Source organism: Octopus sinensis, linkage group LG1 (genome assembly GCF_006345805.1).
Source record: "Octopus sinensis linkage group LG1, ASM634580v1, whole genome shotgun sequence".
NCBI lineage: Eukaryota > Metazoa > Mollusca > Cephalopoda > Octopoda > Octopodidae > Octopus > Octopus sinensis.
The window spans coordinates 126,671,270-126,686,269 of NC_042997.1; the positions used below are offsets into that span (position 1 = coordinate 126,671,270).

General features: G+C 37.6%; 1 protein-coding gene across 2 annotated transcripts in view; it reads left to right on the forward strand.

The window, feature by feature from the left end:
• LOC115216786 (protein unc-13 homolog D) overlaps nucleotides 1-15,000 on the forward strand; it is a 527,921-nt gene that overhangs the window by 454,312 nt on the left and 58,609 nt on the right. For both annotated transcript variants that reach the window (XM_036504398.1, XM_029786361.2), the window contains exons 22-23: nucleotides 8,951-8,983; nucleotides 14,522-14,677. In XM_036504398.1, coding sequence (XP_036360291.1) covers nucleotides 8,951-8,983; nucleotides 14,522-14,677 — 189 coding nt within the window. The remainder of the gene's footprint in view (nucleotides 1-8,950; nucleotides 8,984-14,521; nucleotides 14,678-15,000) is intronic.

Genomic DNA, 15,000 nt, shown 5'->3' on the forward strand with positions numbered 1-15,000 from the left:
TCCACTCACAAGGCTTTGGTCGGCCCGAGGCTATAGTAGAAGACACTTGCCCAAGGTGCCACGCAGTGGGACTGAACCCAGAAATATGTGGCTGGTAAGCAAGCTACTCCTGCACCTGTGCAATGCTTTTGCTAATTGTATTTAATTGCCATTGTTGTCATGAGAAAATACAAACACCATCTAAGCCTCTTATTCTTGACTCTGTGGAGCATTCAGAGTATGACAGCTTGAGGGCTGCACCAGCACCTCAGATGTTACTCATTTTCAGTTGAGTAAACTGGGGAAAATGTAAAATGATTCATTACAACAGATTTGCTATGGCTGGTTGCCCTTCCTATTGCTAACCCTCACCTATTTCCGGGTAAGGCAATATTTACCCCAGGCAAGACATAAAGATAAGACTGCATTAGTATGAGGATGATGTTTAATGACAATCACCATTTAACGTCCACCTTCCATGCGGGTATGAGTTGGACGGTTTGACTGAAAACTGATAAGCCGGGGGCGAGGTGTTGGGTGGGGGTCTGCACCAGGTCTCCATCTGATTTGGTAAGGTTTCTATGGCTGGATGCCCTTCCTCATGCCAACCACTCCGAGAGTGTAGTGGGTGTTTTTTATGTGCCACCTGCATGAGTGCCATTTATCTGACACCGGTATTGACCACGATTATGATCTCACTTGGCTTGACAAGTGAGATTGCAGTTATCGCTGAGCATATAATATCTAGACAAGGAAACATCCAAACACACACACACACCACACACACACACACATACACACACACATGCACTAACCCAACAGGCTTCTTTCAGAGTGGACTGTGCTGTTGATGTGGTACCAGCTCAGGCGAGGTCAGTTTTGGCATGGTTTTTACAGCTGGATGTCCTTCCAAATGCCAACCACTTTACAGTGTGGGCTGGATGCTTTTTAAGTGACGCCAGCAAGACAAAGATCCTTTGAGAGAGGAGGGAGCATTGTCTTTGTGTGTGTGTGTGTGTTTGTCTTCCACCACTGCTTTAGAACTGGTATTGGTGTGTTACCCAGGTGTAGCAATAACAAAAAAACAAAAAGATACTGGGGTCGATTCATTCCACTAAAAATACTTCAAGGCAGTGCTCCAGCATGGCCAAAATCTAATAATGACTGAAACAAGTAAAAGATAAAAGATGAAACATATATACATATATATATATATACATAGGCATAGGGGTGGCTGTGTTCAGTCCCACTGCATGGCACTGTGGGAAAGTGTCTTCTACTATAGCCTCAAGCTGACCAAAGCCTTGTGAATGGATTTGGTAGACAGAAACTGAAAAAAACCCATCGTATATGTGTGTGTGTGTGTGTGTGCGTGTGTATGTTTGTGTGTCTGTGTTTGTCCCTCCCAGCATCGCTTCACAACCAGTGCTGGTGTGTTTACATCCCCGTAACTTATCAGTTTGGCAAAAGAGGCCGATAGAATAAGTACTAGGCTTACAAAGAATAAGTTCTAGGGTCAATTTGCTCGACTAAAGGCAGTGCTCCAGCATGGCTGCATTCAAATGACTGAAAAAAGGAAAAGAAAGAAAAAAAGAAAAGAAAGAAAATATATATATATATATATATATAGAGAGAGAGAGAGAGTAAGATTTTGTTGCCCACCACATCTTCATGTAACATTTACTTATGTAGCATACAATGTGGTAACACAATACTTTAGCCATGAGTTAGATAGATAGATACATAGATACATAGATAGAGAGGGAGAGAGATTCTTTCTGTTCTCTTGGCTTTATCAGCATTAAAGTAAAATGTTCTTCAACAAACTTTCCACCATCTCTAAACTGGAAGCTACATACGTTTTCTGAAACTTTGGGCCATTTTTCTCTTTGACAAAAATGTGTGAAAGGTCGCAGCTAGAGCTCTAATTCAATAACAAAGTTCTAGCGGGTCATACACACACACACACACACACACACACACACACACACACACCACACACACATATATATATATATATATATATGTATGTTTATATACACACACATATATATACATATACATATATACATATATATATACATATAAACACATAATTATATAAATACGTATATATATATGTGTGTGTGTGTGTGCATCATCATCTATATATAAATCTCTGTTGATTAATTCTTGTGTATTTTAGATAAATTTTTGATGAAGCTCACAACTGATTCTCTTGTTAGGTGATAGATTCTTAAAACTAATGAATATTGACCCGATTATTAATTCTGAATTGGTGTGAGGCCTTAACGTCCCCTGAGGAGCAAAGAGGGGATTGATGATAAATACACTAACAACAACAACAACAACAAAAACAACAGCAATAATAATAATAATAATGATGGCAATAATGATTGATGACGATGGTGGTGGTAGTGGTGGTGGTGGAGAAAGAAAAGGGTGAGGAGGTGGTGGTGGTTTTGGTGGTGACAGTACCTTCTGTGAGAGCTGATTGTTTTATAGCTGTTGGGATAGATGTTTAACCTCTTAAGTAGTCTCAACTATGACACGACTGCCCCATTATTCTAACCTCTAATGGAAAACTAAAGCTGCAGACACACTTATTTATTGGCCAAACATGTGTGAGAGACATGAAAACGCTACCAGCCTATATATACTTTAACCTTATTAGCAGCTGTAAACTCAGCAAGATCTTTTACATTGAATTGATCATTAATAGATTTTTATCAATAACCAATCAGAAATGAATCAATGCTGTATCTATAGTCTGGTATTAAAAGTAGAAGCTGGTGGTACCATGAGACAGAGTAACAGTGATTTTTGCCTTTATTTCTAATATAATTTGTGTTAATGTAGACCATCATTTGCTTTCCAAATTGCACTTTCTTTATCATCAATCTGCTGGCTATCCAACCAATTCCGATGATGATTTTAATCGTTGATTTGACTGCTCTAAGAACAAGCATGGCTGTGTGATTAAGAATTTGCTTGACAATCATATGATGTGGAGTTCAGAGCTACCGTGTGGCTACTCTGGCAAATGTCTTCTATTCTAGCCATGGGCTGAATAAAGTTTTGTACAGACAAACTGAAAGAAGTTCATTTGTAAACATACATACATACATACATGCATACATACATACATACATACATGCATACATACATACATACATACATGATGATGGCTGCCCCCTCGTTATTGAGTATGGCCATTGCACGAAGCATAACTGTTATTGGTGCTGTGATCGAATGTGACTTTTTAGCCCAGCTAAAGATCTACGATGTCTTGTACAGAATTGGCAGCTAAAACCTCTACCGGTAATAGCCGGCTATAGTTGTAACTGGGCTTCATGTACCTTTGCATGTCGTTTAAGTCCTCCTGCCGAATTACACTCTCTTCCACATGCCCGACAGGTATGATTAGTATGGTGTGTAACACCACCAATAGTGGCCAGGTTGTAACTCGCCTGTCTTGCTTTATGACTACGAAGATGACTCTTGAGTCCAGCTTTACTGAGGCAGGGTCTTGCCTCAGTAAACATACATACATACACTAAAGAAAATATGGTCCTTGAAACTCTTTGTATTCAATAAAACTGTGGCCCACAATGTGTTTGCAGTGACAGTACTCATACCAACATTTAGGCTGCTTGACTGGATGCTTGATGAAATCTGAGCCATTGATGTGAAAACCTGGAAGATACTAACCAGTACACATAATTTCCACATCAACAATGACATCGTCTGCCTCTACCTGAAACAAAAACAATGGACTGCCTTTGACTGTTGTATCATATCCCTTCAGCAACATCTTTTAACCACCAAGTGTCGAATTGTATCCCTTGACCAAGTTTGCATAGATAAGGATGTAACATCATGAGACTTGGAAAGCAGCTCCTTGAGCAGCATTCCTTATCTGATAACCTTAAATAAATGCCTAAAGAAGTCACATGACTTTACCGCAACATATCATCAGATGAAGGGATGAGTGTATATCAGCAGAAGACCATTCATGGATATGTTAGTAGAAAGCTCCAAGATGATAGTAACATTGATCAAAGCAGTCTATCATGGACCAACAACTGGATTACTACCTCTCATTCTGAAGGGTATGTGTTTGCAATCTAGGAGCAGGAAATATCAACCAAATACCTGATGCACAAAAAGGACAGAGATGTAGGAAAAGTAGCAAAATGTGATAACCGATGCAGACTTTATAGAGTTATCACCAAAGATAACACTTCTTCTGTGAAAACATGTCCTCCGATGGGAAAATATTACCTTCCTTGGAAACAGGTGAAAGTTGGTGACAGGAAGGGCATTCAGCCATGAAACAGCAGATATTAAAACAATGATGATTCTACCAGTGCTAGTGACTAACCTCTTAATAGTGGTGACTATCCTAACAATTTGACTGACTGTTCTACCAATTACACCAACTGTCCTGCTAATTCTAGTTACTATCTATCGATTCTGTTGATTATTTTTAATAACTCTGCTATCAATTTTGCTGTCTTTTTACTATTTATGTCTTATCTATAAATTCTAGTGTCTATCACAGTTATACTTCAAACTATCTTATCAATCAACTGACTGTTCTACAAATTCTAGTGATAGTACTATCAATTCCGTTGACTAACCTAGCACTTCTGATGGCTACCTTACCAGTTCATCTGATTATGCAATTGCTTGAGTGACAGTTCTACATTTAAATAAATTCTGGAGACTTTTCTCCAATTCTACTAACTAGCTGACTAATTCTATTGATGGTCCTTCTAATTCTAATGACTATTCTTATTTACTTAGTAATGTCTTGCAATATACAATGAAGTAATTGTAAAACTATGAACTCCAAGGGTGGGGGAGCTTTATGTTAGGAGATGAAGAGTAGAGAGGGGTAAAGTACGAGAAAGAAAGGCCATAGCAAAACAGATTTCTTGCTGTATGAAATATAATACATTTGTGTGTGTATATAATAATAATAATAATAATAATAATAATAATAATAATAATATAATAATAATAATAATAATAATAATAATAATAATAATAATATAATAATAATAATGATAATAATGATAATAATAATAATAACGCAATAGTGTAGCACAATATATCCATTAGAAGATATGTAAACACCACCAGCTTCCAACTTCAGAAAGATGGTACCAGCATAAACCTGAAACTGTGACCAGAAAAGATGATGTAACAGTACTCTGGAACATGTCAATCAACACTGATAAAGAAATCAAGGCAAACAGGCTGGTCATAATCATCAAAGATGGGAAGAATAAGAAATGCTTATTGATAGATGTGACAGTACCATCAGAGAGAAATGTGTCCATTAAAGAAGTTGAGAAGTTATTTAAGTACAAAGACCTAGAAATAGAAGTGACCAGGATGTGGGGAAATAAAAGCAGTACAGCACCAGTGGTGATTGGAGCATTATGGCTAATTAAAAAGGGCCTTGATAAGCAGCTCAGCAAACTCCCTTGCAGTGTTAACGTGAGAGAACTTCAGAAAATAGTGTTGCTAGGTTCTGCACACATTTTATGCTGTGTACTCTCCATGAGATGAGGACCTGCTGTGACCCTAGGGTCAAGGGATGACCCCAGTTCAGCAGAAGGCAACAGACCATATTTTATTTAATAATAATAATAATAATAATAATAATAATAATAATAATAATAATAATAATAATAATAATAATAATAAAAATAATAATCTGTTTCCAACGATGCCTTTGGGTTTACTGATAATCAGAGCAAAAAATTGGTATTACCACAAACCCGAAGGCATCATTGAAAATAAAAATGCAAAGATCCTATGAGATTTTATGATTCAGTGCGACCATGAGATTGAGAATAAGAAGTTAGACATAGTCTTAATTGAGAAAGAAAACAACCTATGCTGGATCATAGATATAGCATGCCCAGCTGATAACAAAGTATGCAATAAGGAAGAGAGAAAAGTTGAGAGATATGACAGGTTAGCTTTGGTGGTTAAGCAGTTGTGGTGAATGAAAAAGGTAGCAGTAGTACCAATAATTGTCGGAGCCTTGGGAATAGTGAGCAAAAACCTTGAGAAGTACATGGAACAAATAGGGGCTGCAATAAGAGTGGCGCACTTGCAGAAAGCAACACTGCTTGGAACCGCCTGAATACTCTGGAAGGTGCTCAAAAATAAGAGGTGTTACCTCAGTTCACTGGTAGTGAACAGCTGACATTGCAGTACATCTCCAGTGTTAGAAGCTTTGCAAAGGCAATCATAATAATAATAATAATGAACTTATTGTATACAGTGCTCAGGTAAAGAAATAAGAAGCTTGCTTCCCAACCACATGGTTCCATGTTCAGTCCCACTGTGTGGCACCTTGGGCAAGTGTACCCTACAATAACCTCAGCTGACCAAATCCTTGCGAGTGGATTTGGTAGATGGAAACTGAAAGAAGTCTATCATATATATATACATATATATATATATAATATATATATATATATATATATATATATATATATACAGAGTGGCCCAAAAGTAGATTTACAGTTATCACATAGGCACTTTAAATTTCTTTTAAAACATTTAAATTTCTATCTTACAATTAACTAAATTAGCATGGAATAATGGTTTCATATGTTTTTATAATTAAGATCTAAACCGTTAATATATGAATGCAATAGACATAGTTGAATAACTATAAACCTACTTTTGGGTCACCCTGTATATGTATATACATATATATATGTGTGTGTATTTGTGTGTCTGTGATTGTCCACCACCATCGCTTGACAACCAATGTTGGTGTGTTTACATCCCTGTAACTTAGTGGTTCAGAAAAAGAGGCTGATAGAATAAGTACTAGGCTCACAAAGAATAAGTCTTGGGGCCGATTTGTTCAACTAAAGGTGGTGCTCCATCATGGCCACAGTCAAATAACTGAAACAAGTAAAAGAATTGTATGTGGAAAGACCTTTGCTGCAGAAGTTAATTGAAATTGCCAGGGAGTATTATTTTACCAACAAAAAATCCTTAATTTTAAACTCATTCATATATCAATGATCCCTTGACAGTTTAATTTAAACATTCCTTAATCATTTTGTGACCACGTTTTAAATGAAATACACCGTTTCAAATAATTTCAAAAACAACAAAGAATTCAGTAAGATTTTATAAAATAATTAACTTTTCCATCTATTGGTGTTTGTTGCTAGGAGACCTATGGTCAAAGCCATTCCATCTCTGAACATCCCTAGATTAATCAATGTATCCTTTATTTACAAAGGGTGGCCTAGAGTTTAGGGTATTGCACTCATGATCGTAAGATCGTGGTTTCAGTACCCAGAGTGGGCACTGCTTTGTGTTCTTGAGCAAAACACTTCATTTCACATTGCTCTCGTCCACTCACCTGTAAATAAGTTGAAGCAATAACTAGGAATTTAACTCTTTGATGGGTTAGCATCCTGTTCAGTCGGGTGTGAAGTAATTTCAATCAATTATATGCCATGAAAATCTACATCGAAGAGGCCAGGGAACAGAAGAAAAAAGAAAGAAGACATGCACCCAACACCAGAGCTGAAGACATCTCCGAAAAGGGGTAGGGGGTCGCCACGTCAAAACGGTAGAGAAGTAGGGCCGAAACCGGACGTGGTTCCTCCTGATGATGTCTTGAGCTAACTGGATCCTATAAAGGTGCTGTTGCAGTAGCAGACCACAAAACACGGTTGAAATTCCTGAGTTAACGCCTTAGCTTTATGGCTCCCAGGGAATAGGATAAACAGAAGTAGAAGGATGTGTTGTGAGGGAGATTTCATTGCTAGTTATTTCTAGCAGGTTGAATGATTGCATAGAAGTTATCTTATTGGTTTATTAAGTTAGTGTTATCAACTGCACAAAAAGTTTCTGTATAAAATTATGATGCAAGATTTTGATTTAAACATAAATATAGATGTCAGCATGGTTGTGTGGTTAAGGAGTTTCCTTCTGGACTATGTGGTTTCAGGTTCAATTCCACTGCATGGCACTTCAGGCAAATGTGTTCTATTATATCTATAGGCCAACTAAGGCCTTATGAGTGGATTTGGGAGATGGAAACTGTTTGAAACCAATTGTGTGTGTGTGTGTGTGTGTGTGTGTGTGTGTGTGTGTGTGTGTGTGTGTGTGTGTGTGTGTGTGTGTGTGTGAGTGTGTGTGTGTGTGTGTATCTCTTTGTCTTGACACTGCTTGATAGTCGTTCATGAATATTATTCAATTCTAGTATTCTGCTGGAATGTGCCTGGCCATGGAGAAATATTACCTTGCTTGGAAACAGGTAAGGGTTGGTGATGGGAAAAGCATCCAGATGTAGTAAATCTGCCTCAATAAACACCATCAGACTCATACAAGCATGTAAAAATGGACAGTCAAATGATGATGATAAATATTCTGGTACAGTTTTGAATCACAGAACAAGAGATGGTCTCATGGGTTGGTGGTTTGGTATCATAATAGTCATAAACTCTAGGGCATTAATTTCAAATCATTCTATTATTTGTTTCAGTCATTTTGACTGTGGCCCATGCTGGAGCACTGCTTTTAGTCGAGCAAATCAACCCCAGGACTTATTCTTTGTAAGCCTAGTACTTATTCTATCGGTCACTTATGCCGAACCGCTTAGATGTCAAGCGATGTTCACACACACACACACATACGATGGGCTTCTTTCAGTTTCCGTCTACCAAATCCACTTACAAGGCTTTGGTCAGCTTGAGGCTATAGTAGAAGACACTTGCCCAAGGTGCCATGCAGTGGGACCGAACCTGGAACCATGTGGTTGGTTAGCAAGCTACTTACCACACAGCCACTCCTGCACCTATAAAAATGTTTAATTGTGAAGGCAACGTTGTTTTCTATTCTGTTTTTTTTTTTTGCTTATCCTTTATCTATTCTGCTGTATAACCATGGAACTGTTTCTTTTTCCCATTTTACACAGCAACTTCCTGATTATTACCAGATACTGTATCGGGTAAGTAAAATTAATTCATCTTTTCTAATTCTTTAGTATTTTTATTCTTTGTAGCGAAGGCCAGTTGGTCCCTGCTACGTTCAAATGCATGTATATATGGAGTCTACGCTACACCAGTCATTTTGTCAGAGACAAAATAGATGATAAAAGAAAAATATATATGTAGTAAAGAGATGAAATTAGAAAGAACGGTTGGTCATTAAAGTAAAATGAAAGCTGGCACTGAACTATGGAATGGAATTTGTGTTCTAAGTCAGGGTTACCAATTTGTAGGGACTGTGCAATAGTAGTGTCTTTAGTAGTCAGAGTGCTGGAATCATGATTGTAAGATTGTGGTTTCAATTTCTTGACCGAGTAGTTTATTGTGTTTTTGAGCAAAGCATTTCGTTTTCTGCTGTTCTAGTCCTCTCAACTGACAAAAATGAGTAATCCTGCGACAGACTGGTATCCATCCTGGCAGGGAGTATATACATCAGAGAGTCCAAGAAACTGGCCCTACGAGTCTATATGATTTGGGAAGGACCTTTATTTTTGGTATTCATTTATTGATTTCAGTCATCAGATTGCAATCGTGATAGAGCTCCACTTTCAAGGATATAGATGATTATATCTGCCCCAGCACATGACTAGTAACTAACGGTTAACCCTTTCATTACTGTATTTATTTTGAGATGCTCTGTGTTTCTGCCAATTACTTAAAATAAAACAAAGAATTTAGTAAAATAACTTAGTTGTCATTCAGCTAGTGTTAGAAACATAAATTGTGACTGTTTGGTGGAAGATTTTAATTAAAAACTTATGAAAACAAGACATTTGTATTTAGAGCCAGAGCTGGTTTCAGCCAGGTTGGTTATGAAAGGAATAAGTTAGCTTCATTTGAACTCAGAATATAAAGAGCTGTAATCAAATACGACTAGGTATTTTGTTTGACGATCTACTGATTCTTCCACCAACCACCATATACATCTTCCTAAAGTTTTTTTAGGTTTGCTACAAGACTTCTGAATCATTAATCTGGATATTATTCTGGTTTCCATGCTGTATAAATAGCCTAAAGTGAAATATTTCCCACTGAATAGGGCACCACCCTATTCCAGGGTTAATTCTCAATTGTTGCTGGTACTACCTCTTAAACAGTAACCACAGCCCATTGCAGGGTTAACCATCAGTTGTTGCTGGTATTACTCATGGATGGTTCTCTGGCACATCACAGAGTTAACCCTTTTTCATACTCATTTTCAGTAGAATAGAATGAAGCTCAGGAGGTGAGCTGGCAGAAACGTTAGCATGCTGGGCGAAATGCTTAGCGGTATTTCATCTGCTGCTACATTCTGAGTTCAAATTCCGCTGAGGTCGACTTTGCCTTTTATCCTTTCGGGGTCGATTAAATAAGTACCAGTTATGCACTGGGGTCAATATAATCGGCTTAATCCCTTTGTCTGTCCTTGTTTGTCCTCTCTGTGTTTAACCCCTTGTGGGTAGTAAAGAAATAGGTATTTCGTCTGGCGCTACGTTTTGAGTTCAAATTCCGAGGTCAACTTTGCCTTTCATCCTTTCAGGGTCGATAAATTAAGTACCAGTTACGCACTGGAATCAATGTAATCGACTCAATCCCTTTATCTGTCCTTGTTTGTCCCCTCTATGTTTAGCCCCTTGTGGGCAATAAAGAAATAAGAATAGACTGAAGTAACATTGAATACATCTGGGGATTGAAACCATGTCCTTATGACTGTCAGTTCCATACTCTAGCCACTGGGCCATACACCTCTATATTTCTAAAGTATAATTGTGGATATAATGTAGTTGATTCCATTTTGTCTTTACATTAACTTCATTTGTCAACAAATTTACCATTTGTTTACTATTTTAGTGGCGCCTCTCCCAAAGCCATTTCCTTAGTGATGGGCTTTCCATGTACAAATGTATGTGAACGTGTTATATACAAATGTAGAAACTTATATTTCAATCAATGGTTCTTTGTGCACTTTTATCTAACACATCCACTCCCACACATATATATGCAAACCAACCCATGCCAGCATGGGAAATGGATATTAAATGATAATAACAATGATAATATATAGGAAAGCATAAGAAGAAGCTTTATACTTGAATACTGGTACAAATTATTGATATTTACAGAAAATCACTTACATGTTTGTTTAAAAGAACTATGGAATGCCAAACTGACGTAAGAAATTGGCTTTCTTGGCTTTCTCTAATACTAACAAATCTTGTAGCCAAGTTTGGAAACACCCACTTGGCACAAAACTGTAGACCTATTACTTGTCTAAACATTATGTAATATGTTGTAGATAAGTTGTTCAAATCAATTCCTTCTAAGACATTGCCAGAGCAACAAAATGAAAAGACGGGTGGGAAGAAGAAGATGTGGGTGTATGTGATGAAGAATATCTAGTCAAAGCCATGCTGATTATGGCTTCATTAGAGGAAGATTTTTGCTATTATTCTCTGCTACTGGTTGTTGGAATCATTACATTTGGTAAAAGTACCTGCTACCACTGATAGGCTTACACAGGACCTGGTCAACAATCTTCAGACTTTTAACTAAAAAGTGGGGGCAATTGTTTCTGATGTTGCAAATCTTTCTTTGGAATATTCCAAGTTGACATTTTCCCTGTGCCACTGCTTATTTTGGTAATAAATTCATGATCATTTCTTTTTTTTTTGGGGATAATATTCTAAGCTTTACAACAGCAAGAAGCACAATGCATCCAAGATTTCTTTGTTGACAATCTTAAGATCTTTTCTGGAAATATTTACAATGAACAGAAACACTGAACTCTATAACAATGAATTCAGTTGATATGGGGATGGGATTTAGCCAACAGAAATGTTTATACTGAATGGTTGAATGTGGGAAAATTACTTCTAAAATCAATAACCTTTCTAGCAATTGTCTTTCTGTTGCTCATGTTCCATACGACACGAGTTGCAAATACCAAGATATTGACAAAGAGGTATCATATAAAGCACAGAACCAAGTTAGAATTGCAAAAGGATATTTTACACCAGACCTAAGAAATATGGGTGTCAGGGTTTTATTCTCACAACAAAATAATATTTCTCAATGAATTTGTAGTATTAGCATTGGGATATATAGCTTGTCTATCTCAGAGATCCACTCTATGGATATTAAAACCTGGAAGAACCTGATACCTATTGGAAGTCTTGATGGAAATATATTGACAGGTTCTGCCTCAGAAGAAAAGAAATGGCAAAAGGTTTAAGATCATTTCAAACAGCCTTTGAATTCTGTATGGTATCACTTGGACAGCATCTGCTTAACAACAACAGCAAAACCATATATCTTAATTATGTGTTCAAAAGTGAAGAGAATAACATTTCATCGACTGAAATTGAATTTTTAATAAGTGTTCAGTGACCCAGAACTACTGGACTAGCATACCCATACCCCATCAAAACATGGGGGAGAAGCACCCTGCATATGCTACCAACAAAAGATTATGCATGGGTATGCATGCCATACACTGAAAGATAATGCTAATATTGGTTTCAAATTTTGGCACAAGGCCGGCAATTTGAGGGGAGGATGTAAGTCAATAACATTGAGCCCAGTGTTTAACTGGTATTTGTTTTATCGACCCTGGAAAGGTGAAAAATAAAGTTGACCTCAGTGGAATTTAAACTGAGAACATGGACACAGAAGAAATACTGTTAAACCTGTAGAATAGACTCTATAAATACATGCATTCGAATGTAGCAGAGACCAACTGGCCTCACATCATCATCTCCCTATTTCTTATCTTTATAGTTTTCTTGCAATGCTGGTACCACATAAAAAGCACCCATGCCAGTTCTGTGTATAATCTACATGTGCTAGTACCACATATAAAGCATCCATGCCAATTCTGTGTATAATGTACCAGTGCTGGTACCACATAAAACGCACCCATGTTGGTGCCATGTAGAAAGCATCTGTGCCAGTGTTGCTTAAAAGTATCTGTGCTGGTGCAAATGTAAAAAGCACTGATGCTGATGTTATGTAAAAAGCATCCAGAAAATATAAGACAGGCGTGGCTGTGTAGTAAGTAGCTTGCTTACCGGCCACATGGTTCCATGTTCAGTCCAACTGCGTGGTATCTTGGGAAAGTGTCTTCTACTATAGCCTCTGGCCGACCAAAGCCTTGTGAGTGGATTTGGTAGATGGAAGCTGAAAGAAGCCCATCGTATATATGTATATGTATATATATGTGTGTGTGTGTGTGCGCGTTTGTGTGTCTCCCCCCAACATCCCTTGACGACCAATGCTGGGTGTGTTTACACCCCTGTAACTTAGCAGTTTGGCAAAAGAGACCGATAGAATAAGTACTAGGCTTACAAAGAATAAGTTCTGGGGTTGATTTGCTTGACTAAAGGCAGTGCCCCAGCATGGCCACAGTCAAGCGACTGAAACAAGTAAAAGAGTATAGAGTAAAGAGAGTACACTCTGCAAAGTGGTTGACATTAGGAAGGGCATCCAGTCATAGAAGCCATACCTAAGCAGACAATTGGAGCCTGGACAGGTCTTTGGCTGGCCAACTCCTGTCAAACTGTCCAACCACTTGTCAGCATGGAAAACAGATGTTAAATGATGATAATGATGATAATGATGATGATGATGATCTGCCCCAACCGTTTTGTTCTGCTATTTATCACCTCCTCTTCCCCAACTCACTCCTATTTCCTTCACCTCCCCACCAAACTGATATTTACCATTGGCCATACCCTGCCCCCACCTGGTTGCAATCTTTACTGTATCACCTATATCCCCATCACTAACCACCTGTTGCCCATCTCACACTTTCACAAACCTACCCGCTCCTCTCTTTCTATCTACCCCACTCATCTGTTCTTTCAGTTTCTTTTTTTCAAATCCACTCACAGGGTCAACCTAGGTCTATAGTAGAAGACAATTGTCCAGGGTGCTGTGCAGTGGGACTGAACCTGAAGCCATATCGTTAGAAAACAAACTTCTTACTTATGCTGCAGCCATGCTTGTGTACACTCACTCACACTCACATACACACACACATGCGCGTGCGCGCTTGCACATATATATTCATATATTCTCATATAAAACTAATTAATTTATATGTTGTGCGGTGTGTTTTATATAAAGGAAAATCTGTTCTTTAAGATACATTGTCTTTCAAACCATCCTCTTAATATATTTAAAAAAATATACTTTAATACTTTCTGTGTTTATGTCTTATATTTTCTTCTACTTTATTAACAAAATGTATAAACATTGTCCATTGTGTTCACATTTAAAGAGATCATTATTCATTATTAAGACTTGGTGTTAAAATTTATGTCTATATCCTTCTGTCTTTTCTTGTTTTAAATATACATATATATTGATTGTTAGTCTTGTCTGGAGATTTTTAAATTTCACTTCAAAATTTGCATACATTTCACTTCAAAAACATTTGACATATATGTTTCTGACATTATTGTTTGTTTGTTTCTTGTTATTTTTTTCTTGATACACATTCCCCCTTTGTGATTCTGAAGCATCTCCGCACACTTCGCATCTTCTTCCTGAGTCACAGAGAACAATTAAATGTGCATTGTGATGTTAGCCGACACATTGAGGAGCGCTTAACTCTTAACAGTGAGACCACACAAGAACTGATGCTACAGTATTTATCCAAACTCTGCCAAGATCTGGTATGTATTTCTTCATACATCTTTTATCTTTTACTTTAACCATTGGACTGCAGCCATACTGGAGAACTACCTTAAAAAATAAACCTTACTGTGGTACATGCCATGAGAGAAACTCTCATATTTTAAGGCAGCAAGCTGGCAGAATCATTAGCATGCTGGGCAAAATACTTAGCGGTATTTCGTCTGCCATTACGTTCTGAGTTCAAATTCTGCCTAGGTCAACTTTGCCTTTCAACCTTTTGGGGTTCAATAAATTAAGTACCAGTTACGCACTGAGGTCGATGTAATCAACTTAATCCCTTTGTCTGTCCTTGTTTGTCCCC